Source organism: Vulpes vulpes, chromosome 14, assembly GCF_048418805.1.
Source record: "Vulpes vulpes isolate BD-2025 chromosome 14, VulVul3, whole genome shotgun sequence".
NCBI classification, from domain to species: Eukaryota; Metazoa; Chordata; class Mammalia; order Carnivora; family Canidae; genus Vulpes; species Vulpes vulpes.
This window is the reverse complement of record NC_132793.1, coordinates 89,536,364-89,556,756: the sequence shown is the minus strand read 5'-3', so window position 1 is coordinate 89,556,756 and position 20,393 is coordinate 89,536,364. Positions and strand designations below refer to the sequence as shown.

General features: G+C 38.7%; 1 protein-coding gene across 5 annotated transcripts in view; it reads left to right on the top strand.

Moving 5' to 3' along the window:
• LRRC28 (leucine rich repeat containing 28) overlaps positions 1-20,393 on the top strand; it is a 163,416-nt gene that overhangs the window by 19,673 nt on the left and 123,350 nt on the right. For all 5 annotated transcript variants that reach the window (XM_026001674.2, XM_026001658.2, XM_026001671.2 and 2 more), the window contains exon 3: positions 8,742-8,782. In XM_026001674.2, the coding sequence (XP_025857459.1) occupies positions 8,742-8,782 (41 nt within the window). The remainder of the gene's footprint in view (positions 1-8,741; positions 8,783-20,393) is intronic.

Here is a 20,393-nt window from a genome sequence, read left to right as displayed (position 1 = left end):
TGAGTTCTAGCAATCTTGGGGTGGAGTCTTTTGGGTTTTCTATGTAGAGTATCATGTCATCGGCAAAGAGGGAGAGTTTGACTTCTTCTTTGCCAATTTGAATGCCTTTAATGTCTTTTTGTTGTCTGATTGCTGAGGCGAGGACTTCCAGTACTATGTTGAATAGCAGTGGTGAGAGTGGACATCCATGTCTTGTTCCTGATCTTAGGGGAAAGGCTCCCAGTGCTTCCCCATTGAGAATGATATTTGCCGTGGGCTTTTCGTAGATGGCTTTTAAGATGTCGAGGAAAGTTCCCTCTATCCCTACACTCTGAAGAGTTTTGATCAGGAATGGATGCTGTATTTTGTCAAATGCCTTCTCTGCATCTAATGAGAGGATCATATGGTTCTTGGTTTTTCTCTTGCTGATATGATGAATCACATTGATGGTTTTACGAGTGTTGAACCAGCCTTGTGTCCTGGGGATAAATCCTACTTGGTCATGGTGAATAATTTTCTTAATGTGCTGTTGGATCCCATTGGTTACTATCTTGTTGAGAATTTTTGCATCCATGTTCATCAGGGATATTGGTCTATAATTCTCCTTTTTGGTGGGGTCTTTGTCTGGTTTTGGAATTAAGGTGATGCTGGCCTCATAGAACGAATTTGGAAGTACTCCATCTCTTTCTATCTTTCCAAACAGCTTTAGTAGGATAGGTATGATTTCTTCTTTAAACGTTTGATAGAATTCCCCTGGGAATCCATCTGGCCCTGGACTCTTGGGTCTTGGGAGGTTTTTGATGACTGCTTCAGTTCCCTCCTGGGTATAGGCCTGTTCAGGTTTTCTATTTCTTCCTGTTCCAGTTTTGGTAGTTTGTGGCTTTCCAGGAATGCGTCCATTTCTTCTAGATTGCCTGATATATTGGCGTAGAGCTGTTCATAATATGTTTTTAAAATCGTTTGTATTTCCTTGGTGTTGGTAGTGATCTCTCCTTTCTCATTCATGATTTTATTAATTTGAGTCGTCTCTCTCTTCTTTTTAATAAGGCTGGCTAATGGTTTATCTATCTTATTAGTTCTTTCAAAGAACTGACTCCTGGTTCTGTTGATCTGTTCCACAGTTCTTCTGGTCTCGATTTCGTTGAGTTCTGCTCGAATTTTAATTAACTCTCTTCTTCTGCTGGGCGTAGGGTCCATCTGCTGTTTTTTCTCTAGCTCCTTTATGTGTAAGGTGAGCTTTTGAATTTGAGATCTTTCCAGTTTTTGAATGGATGCTTGTATTGCAATGTATTTCCCCCTCAGGACTGCATTTGCTGCACCCCAAAGATTTTGAACAGTTGTATCTTCATTCTCATTAGTTTCCATGAATCTTTTTAATTCTTCCTTAATTTCCTGGTTGACCCTTTCATCTTTTAGCAGGATGGTCCTTAACCTCCACATGTTTGAGGTCATTCCAAACTTCTTGTTGTGATTTAGTTCTAATTTCAAGCCATCATGGTCTGAGAATATGCAGGGGACGAGCCCAATCTTTCGGTATCGGTTCAGACCCGATTTGTGACCCAGTATGTAGTCTATTCTGGAGAAAGTTCCATGTGCACTTGAGAAGAATGTGTATTCAGTTGAGTTTGGATGTAAAGTTCTGTAGATATCTGTGAAATCCATCTGGTCCAGTGTATCATTTAAAGCTCTCGTTTCTTTGGAGATGTTGTGCTTAGAAGACCTATCGAGGGTAGAAAGAGCTAGATTGAAGTCACCAAGTATAAGTGTATTATTATCTAAGTATTTCTTCACTTTGGTTATTAATTGGTTTAAATATTTGGCAGCTCCCACTTTCGGGGCATATATATTGAGGATTGTTAAGTCCTCTTTTGGATAGATCCTTTAAGTATGAGATAGTGTCCCTCTTCATCTGTCACTACAGTCTTTGGGGTAAATTTTAGTTTATCTGATATAAGGATGGCTACCCCTGCTTTCTTTTGAGGACCATTTGAATGGTAAATGGTTCTCCAACCTTTTATTTTCAGGCTGTAGGTGTCCTTCTGTCTAAAATGAGTCTCCTGTAGACAGCAAATAGATGGGTCCTGCTTTTTTATCCAGTCTGAAACCCTGCGCCTTTTGATGGGGTCATTAAGCCCGTTCACGTTCAGAGTTACTATTGACAGATATGAGTTTAGTGTCATCATGGTATCTATTCAGTCCTTGTTTTTGTGGATTGTTCCACTGAACTTCTTCTTAAAGGGGAGTTTTAAGAGTCCCCCTTAAAATTTCTTGCAGAGCTGGTTTGGAGGTCACATATTCTTTCAGTTCCTGCCTGTCTTGGAAGCTCTTTATCTCTCCTCCCATCCTGAATGAGAGCCTTGCTGGATAAAGTATTCTTGGTTGCATGTTCTTCTCATTTAGGACCCTGAATATATCCTGCCAGCCCTTTCTGGCCTGCCAGGTCTCTGTGGAGAGGTCTGCTGTTACCCTAATATTCCTCCCCATAAAAGTCAGGGATTTCTTGTCTCTTGCTGCTTTAAGGATCTTGTCTTTATCTTTGGAATTTGCAAGCTTCACTATTAAATGTCGAGGTGTTGAATGGTTTTTATTGATTTTAGGGGGGGGGATCTCTCTATTTCCTGGATCTGAATGCCTGTTTCCCTTCCCAGATTAGGAATGTTTTCAGCTAGGATTTGTTCAAATACATATTCTGGCCCTCTGGCCCTTTCAGCGCCCTCGGGAACCTCAGTTAAATGTAGGTTTTTCTTCCTCAGGCTGTCGTTTATTTCCCTTTATCTGTCTTCATGGTCTTTTAATTGACTGTCTCTTTTTTCCTCAGTTTCCCTCTTTGCCATCAACTTGTCTTCTATGTCACTCACTCGTTCTTCCACCTCGTTAACCCTCATCGTTAGGACTTCTAGTTTGGATTGCATCTCATTCCATTGATTTTTAATTTCTGCCTGATTGGATCTAAATTCTGCAGTCATGAAGTCTCTTGAGTCCTTTATGGTTTTTTCTAGAGCCACCAGTAGCTGTATAATAGTGCTTCTGAATTGGCTTTCTGACATTGAATTGTAATCCAGATTTTGTAGCTCTGTGGGAGACAGGACTGTTTCTGATTCTTTCTTTTGAGGTGAGGTTTTCCTTCTAGTCATTTTGCTCAGTGCAGAGTGGCCAAAAACAAGTTGTATTGGGAAAAGGAGTAAAAGAGGGAGAGAGAAGGAAAGAAAAGAGAAAAAGAAAAAAAAAAGGAAAAAAGAGAAGAAAAAGAGAAAGAAAAAGAAAGGTGAAAAAAAAAAGGGTGGGGGAAGCAATCAGAAATCAAAAAGAAAAAACAAAAAAACCAAAAACCACGGGGGAGTATCTTCTGATTCTGTATACTTTAAGTCCCTTGACTTCCCCTGCAACTGCTCCGTCTAACTGGTCTTCTGGGGGAGGGGCCTGCTGTCCTGATTTTCAGGTGTTAGCACTTAGGGGAGCTGCTCTGCCCCCTGCCTGGTGCAGGGCTCAGTGGGGGTTGTTTACCCCGTGAGGCCTCTGGTGGAATAACCCCAGTGGCTGTGGCAGCTCTGGAGCCCTGGATTCAGCCCCCGCAATAACTGTGGAGCTCTCGGTCTGCAGGGCCTGGAGGCTCCGGAGCGGGGCCGCTGATCTGCTCAGCTCGGGGCAGGAGCGTCCTTGCTGTCCTGGGCCCTCCCGGCCTCTGCCTGTGGGGGAGGTGGTGGGGAGGGAGGCCGGATCTTGGGCTGTGTCCCGGCACCCAGTGCTCCGGGGCCTGCGCTGTTGGATTTGCGCTCCCGGCCGCGCAGCCCCCTCTACGGAGCCGCCGCCCGAGCCCCTCCGGGCTGCTCCCGGAGCTGCGCAGCCCCCTCCGCACAGAGCCTCTTCCTCCATCCGAGCCCCTCTGAGCTGCTCCCGGAGCCGCGCAGCCCCCTCCGCGGAGCCGCCGCCCGAGCCCCTCCGAGCTGCTCCGGGTCCCGCCGTGGGCGCTGCAGCCCTTAGGGAGCTCGGCGCCGTCTCCAGGGGCGCAGGTGTCTGTTAGTGTCCCCGGGAGCCCGAAGGCATCCCCGCCCTCCTGGGTCCTGCTCTAACTCCCTGCGAGCCCCTTTCCGCCCGGGAAGGTTGGTGCAGCTCCTGCTCCTCCGGGTCGGGGCTCTCCTGTCCTGGGGACACTCGCCCCGGCCTCAGCCCGGCTCCTCGCAGGGCCTCTCCCCCTCGGAGGCCTTTTGTTTCTTTATTTCTTTTTCCCGTCTTCCTACCTTGATAGAAGCGCGAACTCTTCTCACTGCAGCGTTCCAGCTGGTCTCTCTTTAAATCTCAGGCCAAATTCATAGATTTTCAGGATGATTTGAATGTTTTCTAGGTAATTTGGTGGGGACAGGTGACTTGGGGACCCTACTCTTCCGCCATCTTGCCCCTCCTCCTCCATTGCCCATTTTCAAATTGGGTTATTTGGGGCTTTTTTTGGTAAAAGTTATCTATATATCCTGGATGCCAGACCTTGAGCAGATACATGATTCATATATATTTTCTCCCATTTTAAATGCTGTCTTCACTTTCTTGTAATTCACGTTCTTGTAAGACCCTTTGATGCACAAAAGTTTTTAATTTTTATGAAGTCCATTTTATCTATTGTTCCTCATGCTTTTGGTATCTTATCTGTGATTCCATTGCCAAATCCACAATGATAAATATTTACCCCTATATTTTTTTCTATGTTTTATGGTTTTAGCAGTTATAAGTCACTAATCTACTTTTAATTAGTTTTTGTATATAGAGATAGAGTTCCAGCTTCAATTGACTTTTTATAAATGCTATTAGAACCAAAATACATTTAATTCATGACTTCTTTAATGTGTTTTTAGAGATCAGGATGGAGCAGGTTTTTGCTGAACCCTGAATCCTAGTGGTTTTTAACAGTACAACTATTTCTTTTACTCACACTGCATGACTCATATTGCTTGGGGACTCTGGTTGATGATGTCCACAGTCAGGGATGAAGGCTGATTTCCATCATACAGTCCCATCACTAGTAACTATATGAATTATATATAACTTTTTGAATTTCACTTTAAAATTTTATTTTTTTAATTTAAAAAAGTTAATTAAGATTTGATCCTGAAGGAAAACAAAACATTTCATTCATACACCAGCTCAATAACTCATTAAGCTTTCTAGTTTTTGTGGCAACTTTCAAAGTCATGAATTAAGTATATTTTAGTTCTTATAGCTCAGACTCTTTAAGGCTACCACTTCAACCTAATTTCATTGACCAAAGTAAGTCAAAGTAATCCTACCAGTCGCCTAGAAGAAGAAGAAAGAGAAGTAGGTGGTGTATGGTGTTCATCAGAGAACATCACTGAATGCAGTGTTCGCAACATATTTGAAGTGTTGGTTCCAAAATACACAATTTAAAAATGTTCCCATTTAAGGACGGTTTTCCTTCAAACAGTATAGTAAAACATCATTGATTCAAAAATAGAGGTAAATTTTATGTTTAACTGTGCTTGCTCAAGTATACTTTTACATTACTTGTACAGAAAAATTATTTGGCTGAGTGTAATGTGGGATTTAATGAAGAGAATTTTGGCTTAGTTTAGAAAACAATTTTTAACTAGTTTAGGAGGAAGTAATTCAGTGATGCTTACCAGTAGGTGTCAGCCACAGCTCATGCAATGGGGTGCCTATTTGTCAAGGTTTTTTGGGGAGGTACTAATAAGGGTTTGGGTTTTTTTTCCCCACCCGGTATCCTAATGAACTGCAGTTTTCTTAAGGTCAGCTTGCTTATTTTTAAATAAAAACACAATGTATTTACTCTGTTATATAGAGTAACGCACCATTAGCAGGAGAAACACTCAGTGCTTAATTGTGTGTGAAGCTGTATACTGGAAAGAGCTAAGTAAGTTCTTATGAGAAGATTAGAACACTGTTTGATGGCACCAAATAGGCATCTGGAAGGAATGACCACAGGTCCTGTGAGTAGCCAGATGTGATACTGATTGTCACAGATAAAACAGAGGAGGTTTTTTTCTGGATAAGTCTTTCCTTTTCAGGGAACAGCTGTTGTATTAAATAGCCTCTTACTGCTACTCCCCCTCTACGTTACCCTATCCCTAGCTGCCAAATAGTTTGCCTAAAAAGCTTTGTATGTATGCCCATAAATGGAAGTGCATATTCTCCTTAATAGAGGAGATACCAATACTAAAACATTTTGAGATTTTGGACAGATCTAAGAGTAACATCTGAGGAGAGACTTGTCCTGAAGAATCTCATTGCATAGATTGATTTCAAAATGTGTTTTCTTTTTTTAAGAATCACCATTTGAAAACTGAATACAAGTGATTTTATTAAAAAATGAATATTTGGGATGCCTGGGTGGCTCAGTTGGTTAAGCATCTGCCTTTGGCTCAGGTCATGATCCCAGTGTCCTGAGATGGAGTCCCTCATTGGACTCCCTGCTCAACGGGGAGCCTGCTTCTCCCTCTGCTGTTCCCTGCTTGTGCTTTCTCTCTCTCTCTCTTTCTATCAAATAAATAAATAAAATCTTTTTAAAAATGAGTTTCAATAAATGCTTCATTGTCTTCAGTATTCAGCCAAATAGTGAATATTTGTATTCAGTATTTGTCATAAAAGGACGAGATATATGTATATATAAGCAACTTTGGATGCTGTTGCTAAAAAAAAATATATCAGTATGCCAACTGAAATTAGTAATGTCATTTCCTTGTTTAAAATAAACCATTGCATTTTTATTGTGTTCAGAATTTTTAAAAAAGATTTTATTTATTTATTCATGAGAGACACGGAGAGAGGCAGAAACATAGGCAGAGGGAGAAGCAGGCTCCCCACAGGGAGCCCGATGTGGAACTCGATCCCAGGACTCTGAGATCACAACATGAGCCAAAGGCAGACAGACGCTCAACCACTGAGCCACCTAGGTGCCCCTGTATTCAGAATTTTTTTGTAAAAAGTTTTCCCATAGTGTAAGATAAGCTCTAACGATCTGTTCCACACCACTTTCTACAAAATCATCATAGACCTTTGTACCCTATGGCCCAGACATATCAAACTGAGTGTTTAAAACCCAAATTGGATAAATAATGATTGATTACTCAATTATGTAGGAGTTTATGCTGTGAGTACCACATTTTTTAATGTAATTTTTTAAATTATATGAGACATAACATGCTTACTGTTAAATATTCAAATACTAAAGTAGATGGAGAATAGCAACCCTAGTCCTTTCCTTAATGGTAATCATTGTACTAAGTTTATGTATGAAAAACGGCTTTGTAACAAACAAAAAACTTTCAAGTCTTCACTTTTGTTTTTCTATTAACATGATTTTTTTAGAGGGGGGAGGGTCAGAGGGAGACAGAAGGAGAGAACAAGAACCTTAAGCAGGCTCCATGCCTGCTGAGTACTATGTGAGGCTGGATCTCATGACCCTGAGATCACAACCTGAGCCGAAATCAAGAGTTGGATGCTTAACTGACTGAACCACCCAGGGTTCCCTACACAATTGTTTTTATAACAGGATTTTTGAAAATGTAAGATCTGTTCAGGAGTACTGTTAGGGAGTTACGGCAGAAGAGATTGTATTTGCAGTTTCCCAAACATACCTCCCTGTCTCAAATTTGCATATGTTGCTGCTTGTGCCTAGAAAGCAAACCAGTGGCACTCTTCCTCCCTGCCCCACAGCAACCTCTGAAAATTTATGTTTGTCTTTCAGGTCTCCAGCCACACCTAACTACTTCTAAAAAAAACTATTCCTGATTCTTTGTTATTGCTAGCTAGCCCACTCTACAGTATGTTTGAGTGGAGGTGCTCGTTTAGTCTCAACAACCCGTCTTTGTGTTATGTAAATTTGAACTGGGCACGTGTGTGCGTAAGTGTGTGTGTATGTGTGTGAGAGAGAGACAGAGACAGACAGACAGGCTGGCTTTCTATGAGTGGAATTTCTGATCTTTTCATGGAAGGGCCATTCCCTCCAAAACGTTGCCTCTGTGTAAGGCACCTAGATTCATCCCAATCTGTCTTCCCAATGGCCTTTTCCCTAACTGCCACAGCATACCCCTCAGGACCTGGTAGCCAAGATTTGCCACTTCCCTGGATCATGAGCCCCAGCTTACTCTGGTTACCCTGAGTTTAGGTAGGTCTTGGTTTCTGGCACCTGGGGATTTCCCTTATTTTTTTTTTAAGAGGCACACAATTTGGGAGTTTGGAGGCAAGGAGGTGGGGGTGAATGTTAGTTTTCTTGGGTGCTATAACAAATTACACAGGCTAGGTGGCTTAAAACAAGAGAGATTTATTCTCTTACAATTCTGGGGGCCAGAAGTCTGAAATCGAGGTGTGGGCAGAGTTGGTTCCTTTTTGGGGCTCTGAGGGAGAGACTCTATTCCTTTCTCTTTACTTCTTGTGGTTGCCAGTGATCCTTGTTGTTCTTTGCTGGTGTCACTCTAATATCTGGCTTCATTGTCAGTTGGCATTCTTCCCTGTGTGTTGTCTGTTAAGAACAGTTTAATTTCTCCCAGGACTCTGGTGGAATACAGGGCTTCTGGTTTCTCTGAGAGACGTTAATTTTAGGTGTTCAAATTTATAGGTTTAAATTGTAGTATGAGCTATATAATCATAAAACCTAGACCTGCTGCTTTATTATTTTTGCATTACTTTCTCCAGATTTACACCCCTACCCCCAGAAATAGTCCTTTGTGTTTAAGCTCATTAGAAATGTTTATACCTATTTCAAAAATAAAATTTAATTCTGAGTTTTTAATTTTCAGCCAGAAAACCTTGCTCAGAAGCTTCCAAACCTTGTGGAACTGTGAGTCTGTTTATTCAACTTTTTAAAAAAACAAGAATGAAAATAATTTTAAGTTATTTGAAATAATAGGATATACAATTTTAATGTATTTATTATTTTTTGGTATCATGGTCGTCATGTTCATGGAGGTAGTTCTGCTAACTCAGTAATATTTTAAAGTATTTTACCATTTAAATTTGTGTTTTAAATGTCTTACCTTAACGTAGTAGAGATGAACTTTTTAAAACTATTAAAGATATTTTTTTTTCTTGGTCACAGAATCCTTCTGGACAGTGTAATTGAGAAAGTTTTTTGCTGTTACCACTACTACATGTGTTACTTGATATAAACATCTAACAGTGTTAATGATTTAAAATATAGACTAAAAGCCTACTTCCCTGTGTCCTCCATATCTCTTTTGTTCTTTAGTTCTTTTGACAATTACTTCCATAATGCTAAATAATATGTTTACACCTTTTTGTTGTTGTTGTTTTTAAAGATTTTATTTATTTATTCATGAAAGATAGAGAGAGAGAGGCCCAAAGACATAGGCAAAGGGAGAAGCAGGCTCCACGCAGGAAGCCCGATGTGGGACTCGATCCTGGGACCTGGATCCCAGGATCCCATGATCCAGGGATCATGCCCTGAGCCAAAGGCAGACAACCACTGAGCCACCCAGGCGTCCCTACACCTTTTTTTTTTTAGTGCATCAACTTTAAGTATCTGTTGATTTACCTATAAGGAAGATATTTAGAATCTTCTCTTTCCTTTCTTTCCAGCTCCCTCCTATTTTTGTTGAAGGAGGTGTTTTCATTGCTGTTTCTTGTTCTTTATTATTTGGCATGATTTTCAAAAAGTAAAGGAAGGAAAACTAACTTTACAACTCCATTTTTAAGCTGGGAGTCTGTCATTTCTTCCCCTCCCTCCATCCTTTTATTTTGAAAAATTTCAAACTAACAGAAAAATTGAGAGCATAGTACAATGAACTTCCATATATGCTTCACCTAATTTAACCAGTTAATATTTTGCCACATTTTATTTCTCTTTCTGTCTCCTATCCTTTCCCTCCCTCCTTCCCTTTCCAGTCCTCTCACATGCATGTAGACACACACACACACACACACACACACACACACACAAATTTCGGATATTATGATACTTCACCCCTAAATACATACATACATAGATACATACATAACAGTATGTATCTACTAAGAATGAAAGCAATTTTGCATGTACTTATATTATCACATATTAAAAGTAATATTCTGGGGCGCCTGGGTGGCTTAGATGGTTAAGCATCCAACTCTTGGGTTGGCTCAGGTTGTGATCTTAGGGTCATGATATTGAGCCCCTAGCAGGGCTCCTTGCCAGATGTGGAGTTTGCTTAAGATTCTCTCTCCGGGATCCCTGGGTGGCGCAGCGGTTTGGCGCCTGCCTTTGGCCCAGGGTACGATCCTGGAGACTCGGGATCGAATCTCACATCGGGCTCCTGGTGCATGGAGCCTGCTTCCCCCTCTGCCTGTGTCTCTGCCTCTCTCTCTCTCTCTCTCTGTGTGACTATAATAAATAAATAAAAAAAATTAAAAAAAAAAAAAGATTCTCTCTCCCTCTCCTGCTGCCCCTCCCCCTGCTTACGTTCTCTCTAACAAAAAAGTAATTCATAAAAGTAATATGAATTCAGTAATATCATCTAATATACATTGCATATTTAAATTATCCCAGTCTCTCCCCAACTTAATGTCTTTAGTGTCCAGATTTGTCTGGTTTTTTCCTCTTGATTAGAATCAGTTTAAACATCTTTGATTTTCTACCTCATTTGCTTTATCAAGTTTTTAATTTCATTCTCTTTATTTTTCTTTTAAAGATATCATTTATTTGTTTGAGAGAGGAAGAGAAAACATGAGCAGGGGGAGGGGCAGAGGGAGAAGCAGGCTCCCTCCTGAGCAGGGAGCCTGATATGGAGCTTGATCCTAGGACCATGGGATCATCACTTGAGCCAAAAAAGCAGATGCTTAACTGACTGAGCCACCCAGGCACCTCAATTTCATTCACTTTATATATGTGTATATATATATTGTTGTGCTCAAGATTGTGAATCCGAGAAACCAACAAGGAGCCGACACCGATGCAAACACACAAGGGTTTATTTACAAGCTTGAGCTTGGGTCCAAGTATACCCGACACAGCGGAGCAGGGACTTGGACCCCAAGGTGGGTTTCAGCTTAGTTTTAAGGGCTGGTCTAGGGGACCTCCAGAAGGGGTGGAGCAATTCCTCAAGTTCTGTTTACATTTTGATATGGGGCCTTCAAGGGCATTGAGCTCTGTTCTTACTCTAACATGGGCTTCCTGCCCTTGGCTTGGGCTCTGTTCTTATTCTAATATGGGGCTTTCTAGGATGTTAAGCTATAAGCTGTTTTTTTTTCTCCTGTAACTGAAGTAATGTAAATTTCAGCTCTTATTCACAGGGGCCTGGGATGGCTGTACTTGTGCTAACCCTGAACTTAAAGTAGAATGGCCTTAATTTTCTCGGCCTCCATGATATGTGTGTATTTTTTGAAGCTTTTGAGAGTGTTGCATACATCATTTAGTTTACCTCTAAATAATCAGTATGTATTTTCAAGAAGAAGGAAGTCTTAAAATTATTTTAAGTCTTTTTGTTTTTAAAGGTTCCTTATAGTTTCATTCATATAGGATTTGAATATTTCTAAAGTTTATTCCTAAACATTTAATATATAATCTTTGCTATTATAAATGAATTTTCTTACCTGTTACCTCTTTAAGTGATTATTCTTTTAATATTTGAACACCATTTGTTTTCGTGTGTTATCTTTATACCCTGATGCCTTGCTGAAATCTTATTGTTTGAGTTAGTTTTATGGTTGATTCCTCAGGGTTTTTAGGCATACCCTCTTGTCTGAAAATACAGATAGTGTTATTCCTTTTTTTTCTAAACCTTATGCCTTTAATTATCTTTTCTAGTCTGATTGCATTGGATAGTCCTTTCAGAACAGTGTGAAATTGTACTAGAGATGGTGGGCATCCTTGTTTTCTTTCTGACCTTAGTAGGAATGCCTCCAGCATTACCCCATAAGAAAAACACTGGCTTTACGATTAATGTATATGTATTCTATTGTGTTAAGTAAATATCCATTTGTGTCAATAATCTATTGCTGCTTAACAAATTACCCCAGAATGTAGTGGTTTAAACTGTGGGTAGGGGTGCTTAAAAGAATAAAACACTTACTGTCTCCTATTTTCTGAAGGTCTAGAATCTGGGCTTAGCTGCATTCTTGGCCTCAATGTCTCTTTCAAGGCATGCAATCAAAGATTGTTGCCCAGGGCTGCTGTTTTCCCTGAAGGCTCAACTAAAGAAGTATCCTCTTCTGTGTTTACTCATGTGGTTGTTGGCAGGATTCAGTTAATCTTAAATTGTTGGTCTGAAGGTCTCAGTTCCTTGCTGGTTGTTGGCCAGGGGCCTGACTCCCTTAGTTCCTTGCCAGTTGGCTTGCCTCTCTGTGGTGTCACGCACAACATGGCAGCTGGCTTCCATCAGTTCACAGAAAAAAGAAGAGCCAGAGAGGGTATGCAGGTTAGTCTCTTTCTAATCTAATCCCATCACTTTTGCTATATTTTGTTAGAAACAAGACAGTAGGTCCAGCCCAACACTTAAGGGGAGGTTGTTACACAAGGGCCTAAATGCTAGATAGTAGAGATAGTGGGGACTGTCTTGGAGGCTGCCTAACACACCATTAATTCCTACTTTCTCAAGAATTGTCATTAGTAATGGGTGTGGAATTTATTCAAAACCTTTTTCAGAAAAAAATTCTTGAGGCCTTCAGGCAAAACAGTGAAGCAATCATGAAGATGAAGAAGACTGTAGTATAATACTCCAAACTGTATTATGTATACAATGGTGGTTGCATTCAGGCTTGAAGTGTTTTTCTTTGAGCCCTTTAAATGTATTTTTATGTAATATATATGTAGTTAATTGTATATAACATATGTACTATATATTACATATAATATTACATATTTATTATGTGTGACATAATAATATATAAGTATATATGTTCATATATAATCTAAGTTATGTAATATGAATGAATAAATAGTATATAATTCTGTATTATGTATATTATATATAATTTGGATTTTAATACTTTTCCACATGTATTAATATATCCTTTTTCTCTGGCTGCTTATAAGATTTTCTTTTTTGGTTTTCAGAAATTTAACTATGATGTACGTTGCTATAATTTTGTTTGTATTTATGTTGGACTTTGCTGAGCTTCTTGAATTTGTCTTTTCCCAAATATGATACATTTTCTTTTTTTTTTTATGATACATTTTCAACCATTATTTCTTTGAATATTTTTTTATACACTATTCTGCCTTCTTCGGCACCATTTACACATATGTTGTATCTGATGATGATGTACTACAATCCTCTAAGGCACTGTTCATGTTTCCTTCAGTCTTTTTTCTCTTTGTTCTTTTTTTTTTCCCAAAGATTTTATTTATTTCAGACTGAGATATAGCAGGGGCTGAGTGGGGGAAAGGCAGGGGAGAAGCAGACTCCCTGCTGAGCAAGGAGCCCCACATGAGGCTCAATCCCAGGACCCTGTGATATGACCTGAGCTGAAGACAGATGCTTAACCAATTGAGCCACCAAGGCACCCCTTCTCTCTGCATTTTACATTAGACTATTTTTATTGAGCTTTCTTCAAGTTCATAAACTCTTTCCTTTGTCATATTCATTGTGTTATTCACCTTTATTCAGTAATTTTTTCAGTCTCAGATCTTATTTAGTTTATTCATTCATTCATCTGACCATCTGTCTTCCCTCCCTTCCCTCCTACTGAAATTTCCCATCTTTACATTATAGGCATATTCTACTTTAGATCACTATGTATAGCTATAATAACTACGTCAAATTTCCTGTCTGCTAATTCCAGCATCTTGCTCATCTTGAGCTTGATAGCCATTGTTTGTTGTTGTTGTTAATGGACCACATCTTCTTGTGTTCTCATATGTTGAATAACTTTAGGTTCTATCCTGACAATTAGGAATGTTGTGTCTTGAAGACTGTAATCTGCTATATTTGATATTTTTGCTTTAGCAGGAAATTTACCTGGTTTAACTCAAGCAGTGAACTGTTTCTTGGAAGGCAGCTGAAGTCTCAGTACAGTTCTTTTACCTTTAACTGTAGCTTTTTCCATATTTGTATGTTCTAAAATGGCCAATGATTTAGGCAAAATTTAGAAGTAGAGTTTAGGGTTCTCCTTCTCTGGCTCTTTTTTTCTGGTATTCTCCCTTTAATTGCCAGTGGTCATGGTTGCCCTGAACCCTGTCCTCCTATTCTTTAGAGTAGTAAGACTGATGTTTCCTATCAGAATTTTAGCCACTTTGCCTGGTAACTGTCTATACCCTGCCTTTAAGGTACAAAATGCTGCTTAAAAAACAAAACTCAACTCACTCACTGCAATTCCTTCCAAGTTTAGATTCTTTGCCAGAATTGGCTTGTTTTGTTTACACTGCAGTACCTTAGAGGTGTGTGTGTGTGCGCATGGATGTGCATGTGTATGCACGCATTAGGATTTTAGTTGTTATCTGCCAGAGGAGAAGTCCAGTAGGAGTTTATTTTGTTGTACTGAATTGGAACTTGCATTCTTTTCTTCTAACTACTTTAACCTTTTCTTTTAACTGTCTTTATAATTCAAGTGGTTTCTTGAAGTCTGTATTAGTTGGTTCTCTGATTTTTGACTGACCTGACAATCTGGGCAGTTTAACTGGAGTGTTTTAGATCATGTTACATTCAATATGATTACTGATACGATTGAGTTTAAGTCAACCATCTTACAACCTGTGTTCTATTTGTCTCAGCTGTTATTTATTTTTTCCCTCCTTTCTTTCTTCCTTTAAAATTATTTTAGTGTTATGGAGGATCCCATTTTACTACCACTGTTGGATTATTAACTTTCAGTGTTTTAAGGTTGATATTGTGCTGCTTTAACCTGTTACAGTATGCCTTCACATAATGTACCACTTCATGTGTAACAGGAACTTTATATCAGTACTTCATTATTTGTGCTATTGTATGTCTTACATATGTTTGTGTTTGTGTGTGTATCTATCAGTATACATATACGTGTACACATCATGTATATGTCAGTCAGGGTCCAGTTAGGAGGTAGAAACCATTCCCTTAAACAGGAAAAATTAAAGAGTTGTTGACTAAATGTTATTAGCTACTAAAAGAGGTTAAAAGGAGTCTAAGGTTTTCAGAATTAGTAAGTACAAAAAGTAGGTCTTCTGGGCTGAGGGAAAGTAGACAATGAAGGGAATAATGATTGAGGAGAACACCGTCCCCTAGGCTGATATTTAGATCTCTTTGGTGGAGGTCTGGCTGCCACAAGAACATACAGCCTACTGGTGTGAAGGAGCTTGCCAGATGGTTTAGGCTGGAGCTGATCTTTAATATCAGCTCACTATTGCAGGAGGGTTTTGGTAATCTGGAGCTGGTCTGTAGAGCAGTATGGCTAATGGGGAGGCAGCTGCCTGAAGTGTGAGTAGAGCTACCACAGAAGTGGCCACAGGGTGGTAAGACTGTTGGTTGAGGCTGGTTGAAGCTGGTCTTTAGAAGTTCATTGCTGGGTAGGGGGAGAGTGGCCTGAGGGTGCAGCCAAGAGCTGCTACAGAGCTGGGCGGGGGGAATTCTTAGTTTGAGAATGTGGCTTGAGGTTTTCCAAGAGGGCTGCTGAGGTGAGTGCCTCTGGGCCTTGGCTCCTGTGCTAAGTAAACAACTGAAGGAGGACTGGACCCAGAAGGGAGGGCCTTCCTGCTGCTGTCATCTGGTAGGGTCACTCTGGGGCCCCCTTTTTACAGCTTTACATTAGGCCAGTTGACAAAGGAGATGTGTTGACAGGGTCTAGCTCTAGGAGGCATAAAAGATAGGTTTTGAGCTGACAGACTAAACTCATAACTGACAGAAGTCATCATTTTAATTTTGAATTTAGGTTGTTAAATTTAAAATGAGAAATATCTTTTATTCTCTCAGATTTACCTGAATAAAGTCTTTATTTCTCCATCTTTTTTTAAAATTAAACTTTTTACTTTGAGATAATGGTGGAATCACATGTAATTGTAAGAAATAATACAGAAAGATCTCGTGTACCCTTCTAGTTTCCACCAATATTCACCTCTTGCATAACCGTAGTACAAGATAAGCACCAGAAAATTGACACTGGTGTTATCTTACTCAGTGTTCATCATTTTCTGTGTAGCCATTTGTGTGTGTGTGTGTGTATGTGTGTGTGTGTGTGTGTGTGTGTGTGTGTTCTGTGCAATTTTTCATGTATAGATTTGTGTAATCACTACCATAGTCAAGGTAGAGAGAGTACTTTCATCACTGCAAGGATTGTTTGAGCTACCCTTTCATTTCTCTGCAATCCCCCAAACCTTGGCAACTACTACTCTGGTCTCCATCTCTATCACTGTATCTGTTTGAGAATATTATATAAATGGAATCATAGTATGTAACCATTCGGGCTTGGCTTTTTTTTCATTCAGCACAATCCCTTGAGATCTGTTGGAGTTGTTGCATGTATGAGTAGTTCGTTCCTTTTTGTTGGAGAAGTATATTTCATGGTATGGATTTAATGCAGATTCTTTGACCATTTACCCATTGAAGGACATATCAGTAGTTTTGTTTTTATCTGTAATAAATAATGCTGTTTGGCACATTTGTATACATGTTTTTTTGTGAATAAGTTTTTCTTTCTTTCTTCATTCATTCATTCATGCATTCATGAGAGGCACACAGAGAGAGGGGGGTAGGGAGAAGCAGGCTCCATGCAGGGAACCCGATGTGGGACTTGATCCTGGAACCCTGGGATCACACCCTGAGCCAAAGGCAGACGCTCAACCGTTGGAGCCACCCAGGCGTCCCATGTGAATAAGTTTTCATTTCTCTGAGATAAATGACTAAGACTGCAATTGCTGAGTCATACCATAATTACATGTTTCATTTTGTTGTTGTTGAGATATAATTCACATATGATAAAATTCGCCCTTCTAAGTATAAAATTCAGTGGTGTTTAGTATAATCACAAGATTGAGCAACCATTAGCACTATCTAATTCTGGAACATTTTCATCACCTCAAAAGAAACCCACTTAGCATTCATTCCTCCCTTTTCCCAATCCCTAATAACTCCTCAGTGACCAATAATCTGCTGTTTCTATGGCTGTGCCTGTCCAGGACAATCATACAATATGTGGCTTTTTTAGGTCTTGCTCTTTTAACATAGCATGTTTTCAGGGTTCGTCTATGTCATAGCATGTTTCAGAATTCATTATTTATGGATGTGTAATATTCCATTGCATAGATATACCATGTTTTGTTTATTCAGTCTTTAGTTGATAGACATTTTTAGTTGTTCCCACATTTTGGCTATGGTGATTAATGAAAGTGTGAATAGTCATGTAGAAGTTTATGTATGAACATATATTTTCAGTTCTTTTGGGTTTATACCTAGGAGTAGAATCGCAATGCTAACTCTGTTTAGCCTTTTGAGGAACTGACAAACTATCTTCCAGAACTGCATCATTTTACAATTCCACCAACAATATGTCAGGATCCTAATTTCTCCACATCCTCATCAACACCTGTTACTTTCTGTACTTTTGATTATAGTCATCCTGGTAGGTGTGATTGGTATCATAGATTTGTTTTGTATTTTTCTGACTAATGATGTCTTTTCATGGGCTTACTGGCCATTTGTATATTACTTTGGAGAAATGTCTGTTCAGATCCATCCATTTTTAAATTATGATATTAGTCTTTTTATTGTTGAATTGTAAGATTTCTTTATATATTTGCTTTATATATTTGAGATGGCTTTACATATATTTAAGTGCTTTATATATTTGAGATTTATAATTTATATATTTGAATGCTTTATACATTTGATACTTATCAGAACAAGCTTTTCAAATATTTTCTCCCATTCTGTAGTTTACCTTTTTACTTTCTTGATAATTTTTTATCTGGCATCTTATGTTGGTATCCTATATAAGAAACTGTTTTTAATCCATCATCATGAAGATTTAATTGTTTTTCTTATTCAGGCTATATAATTTTAGCTCTTGCATTTAGGTCTTTGATCCATTTTGAGTTAAGTTTTGCGTATGCTACAGTGTAAAGGTCTAACTTGTTTTGTATGTGCAGGTCCAAATAGCTCCTCACCATTTATTGAAAGGATACTCTTTCCCCATTAAATTGGACATGTGGGTGAATTTCTGGATTCTCAGTTTTATTCCATTGATCTATATGTCTGTCTTTTTGCCAGTAGCACACAAACTTGATTACTGTAGCTTCATAGTAAGTTTTAAAATTGAGAAGTCTGAGTCCTCCTAATTATTCTTGTTTTTCAAAATTGTTTTAACTTTTTTAAGTCCCTTGCGTTTCCATATTCTTATTTTTCAAAATTATTTTAGCTATTCTAAGTCCTTTGTATTATTTCCATGTGAGTTTTAACATCTGCTTGTTAACATCTGCATCTTTCTTTATTAAAGAAAAAAGTCATCTGCAATTGATGATAGTGATTGCATTAAATCTTTAGATCCATATGTGGAGTGCTGCCATCTTAATAATATGTCTTCTAATCTATGAATGTGAGGTGTCTTTCAATTTAGGTCTTCAGTTTTTTCAACATTTTTTTGTTTGAACATTTAACACTTTTCGGTGTAAAAATCTTGAGCTTCTTTTGTTAAATTTATTCCTAACTATTCTTTTTGATTCTATTACACATAGAATGGTTTTCTTAATTCATGTTAGAATTATTCATTGTCTTGTATATAAAAAATACAACTAATTTTTGTATGTTGATCAACATATTCTTCAACCTTGAACTCATTTATTCTTTTATTTTTATTTTATTTTATTTTTTTGTGGATTCCTTAGGATTTCCCATATACAAACAAGATCATGTCATCTGCCTATGAAGATAGCTTTGATTCTTTCTAATCTGTATCCCTGTTATTTCTTTTTCTTGCTTAATTTCCTTGGCTATAAATAGAATGTTGAATAAAAGTGGTGAGACTGGGTATCTTTGTTTTGCTCCTGCCTAATGTTAGGGGGAAAGCTTTCAGTCTTTTGCCATTTATTGTGATGATAACTATACATTTTTCATAGGTATCCTCTGTGTTATTGAGGAGATTCCCTTCCACTGCTTGTTTGTTGAGATTTTTAGCACAATAGGATTTTTTATTTTGTCAGATGGTCTTTTTTTCATCCATTGAGATGATATTATTTTTTCTTTTTTCTGTTAATATAGACAGTGTAAATGAAAATCAATGTATTACATTGATTGATACTTGTATATAGAACCAATCTTGTATCAGTGGGGATAAATACCATTTGGTTGTGGAATATAATCCTTTTTATATGTTGCTGGATTTGGCTTATTAGTAATTTGTTGAGAATTTTGCTTCTGTATTCATAAGGGAAATTGGTCTGTGGTCTTCTTGTGATATCTTTGTCTTCTTGTGATGCCTCTGGCTTACTATTTTGTTGAGGAATTTTGCTTCTTATTCATGAGGGAAATTGATCTGTGGTCTTGTGACACCTATCAAGCTAATATTGGCTTCATAGAATGAGTTGAAAGAGTTCTGTCTTTTCCTTTCTTTTTTCTTTCTTTCTTATTTTTCTTTTAAAGTATCTGCTCAGTTACCTTTGTGGTCAGCTGCTGATTAGGTAGAGATTTCCTTAGTTGCCTGAGTCCAGTAGGTCTCCCAGTCTTTGCTGAGGAGCTTTGTTTTTTTATGGCAGCAGGCCCTCACCTCTCAGCCTGGTATTTCACAACTTTGCCTTAGCTACTCTGTCTTATGTAGGAGCCTCAAGTTCAGCAGAGGGGATTGTTTAGGGTCTTTTCAACTCTTTCCTGAGCATTTGCACATTTCTGGACCTGCCTTTGACCTTGTAGACTTCCAGAAATATACCAGAGCTTTTCAGAGCTCCTGAAACATCTTACCCAGCTTTTCCATTCAAGGTTTTTGGTTGTCTGTTCTTTGCTCCAGCGTTATCTTTTGACTCAGGTGGCTTTGAAGTTAAACAATGGCCCATAATTTGTTTCAACGAGGGGAAAAGGTTTTTGTACTTGGGCAAGTTTTTAGTCAGATCAAGTTAAAAATAGCTTTGCAAGTGGGGGCTTCCAAGGAAATCAGGAAACAAGTCAAAATGATGGCAGTTCTCTGGGAGTGAACTGTAACTTGGTTCTGTCCCTTCAGGCGCTAGCCAGGCTGCTGCTTTTCACTTTGATTGTGCTAGATTGGGCTAGATTTTTCTGTTGATTCTGCTTCTGCAGAACTGAAAAATGAGGGATAGAATTAGAGGAAGTGAAAATGCCCCAAAGTTCACAGCTCATTGTACCTAATGAGATTTCGCCATTTTTCTCAAATAAACCCTCCCTGTATCACGTTGGTTAATTTCCAGAGTTTTGTACATAGATTTCTTACCATTTTTGCCAGTATTCTTGTTGATTTTATGCAAAAGAATTTTTGAAGGTCTTTACTCTTTTACTTTTGCTCCAGATTTGTAGTTTCATAAGAAATTCCCAAATAATTTTCTA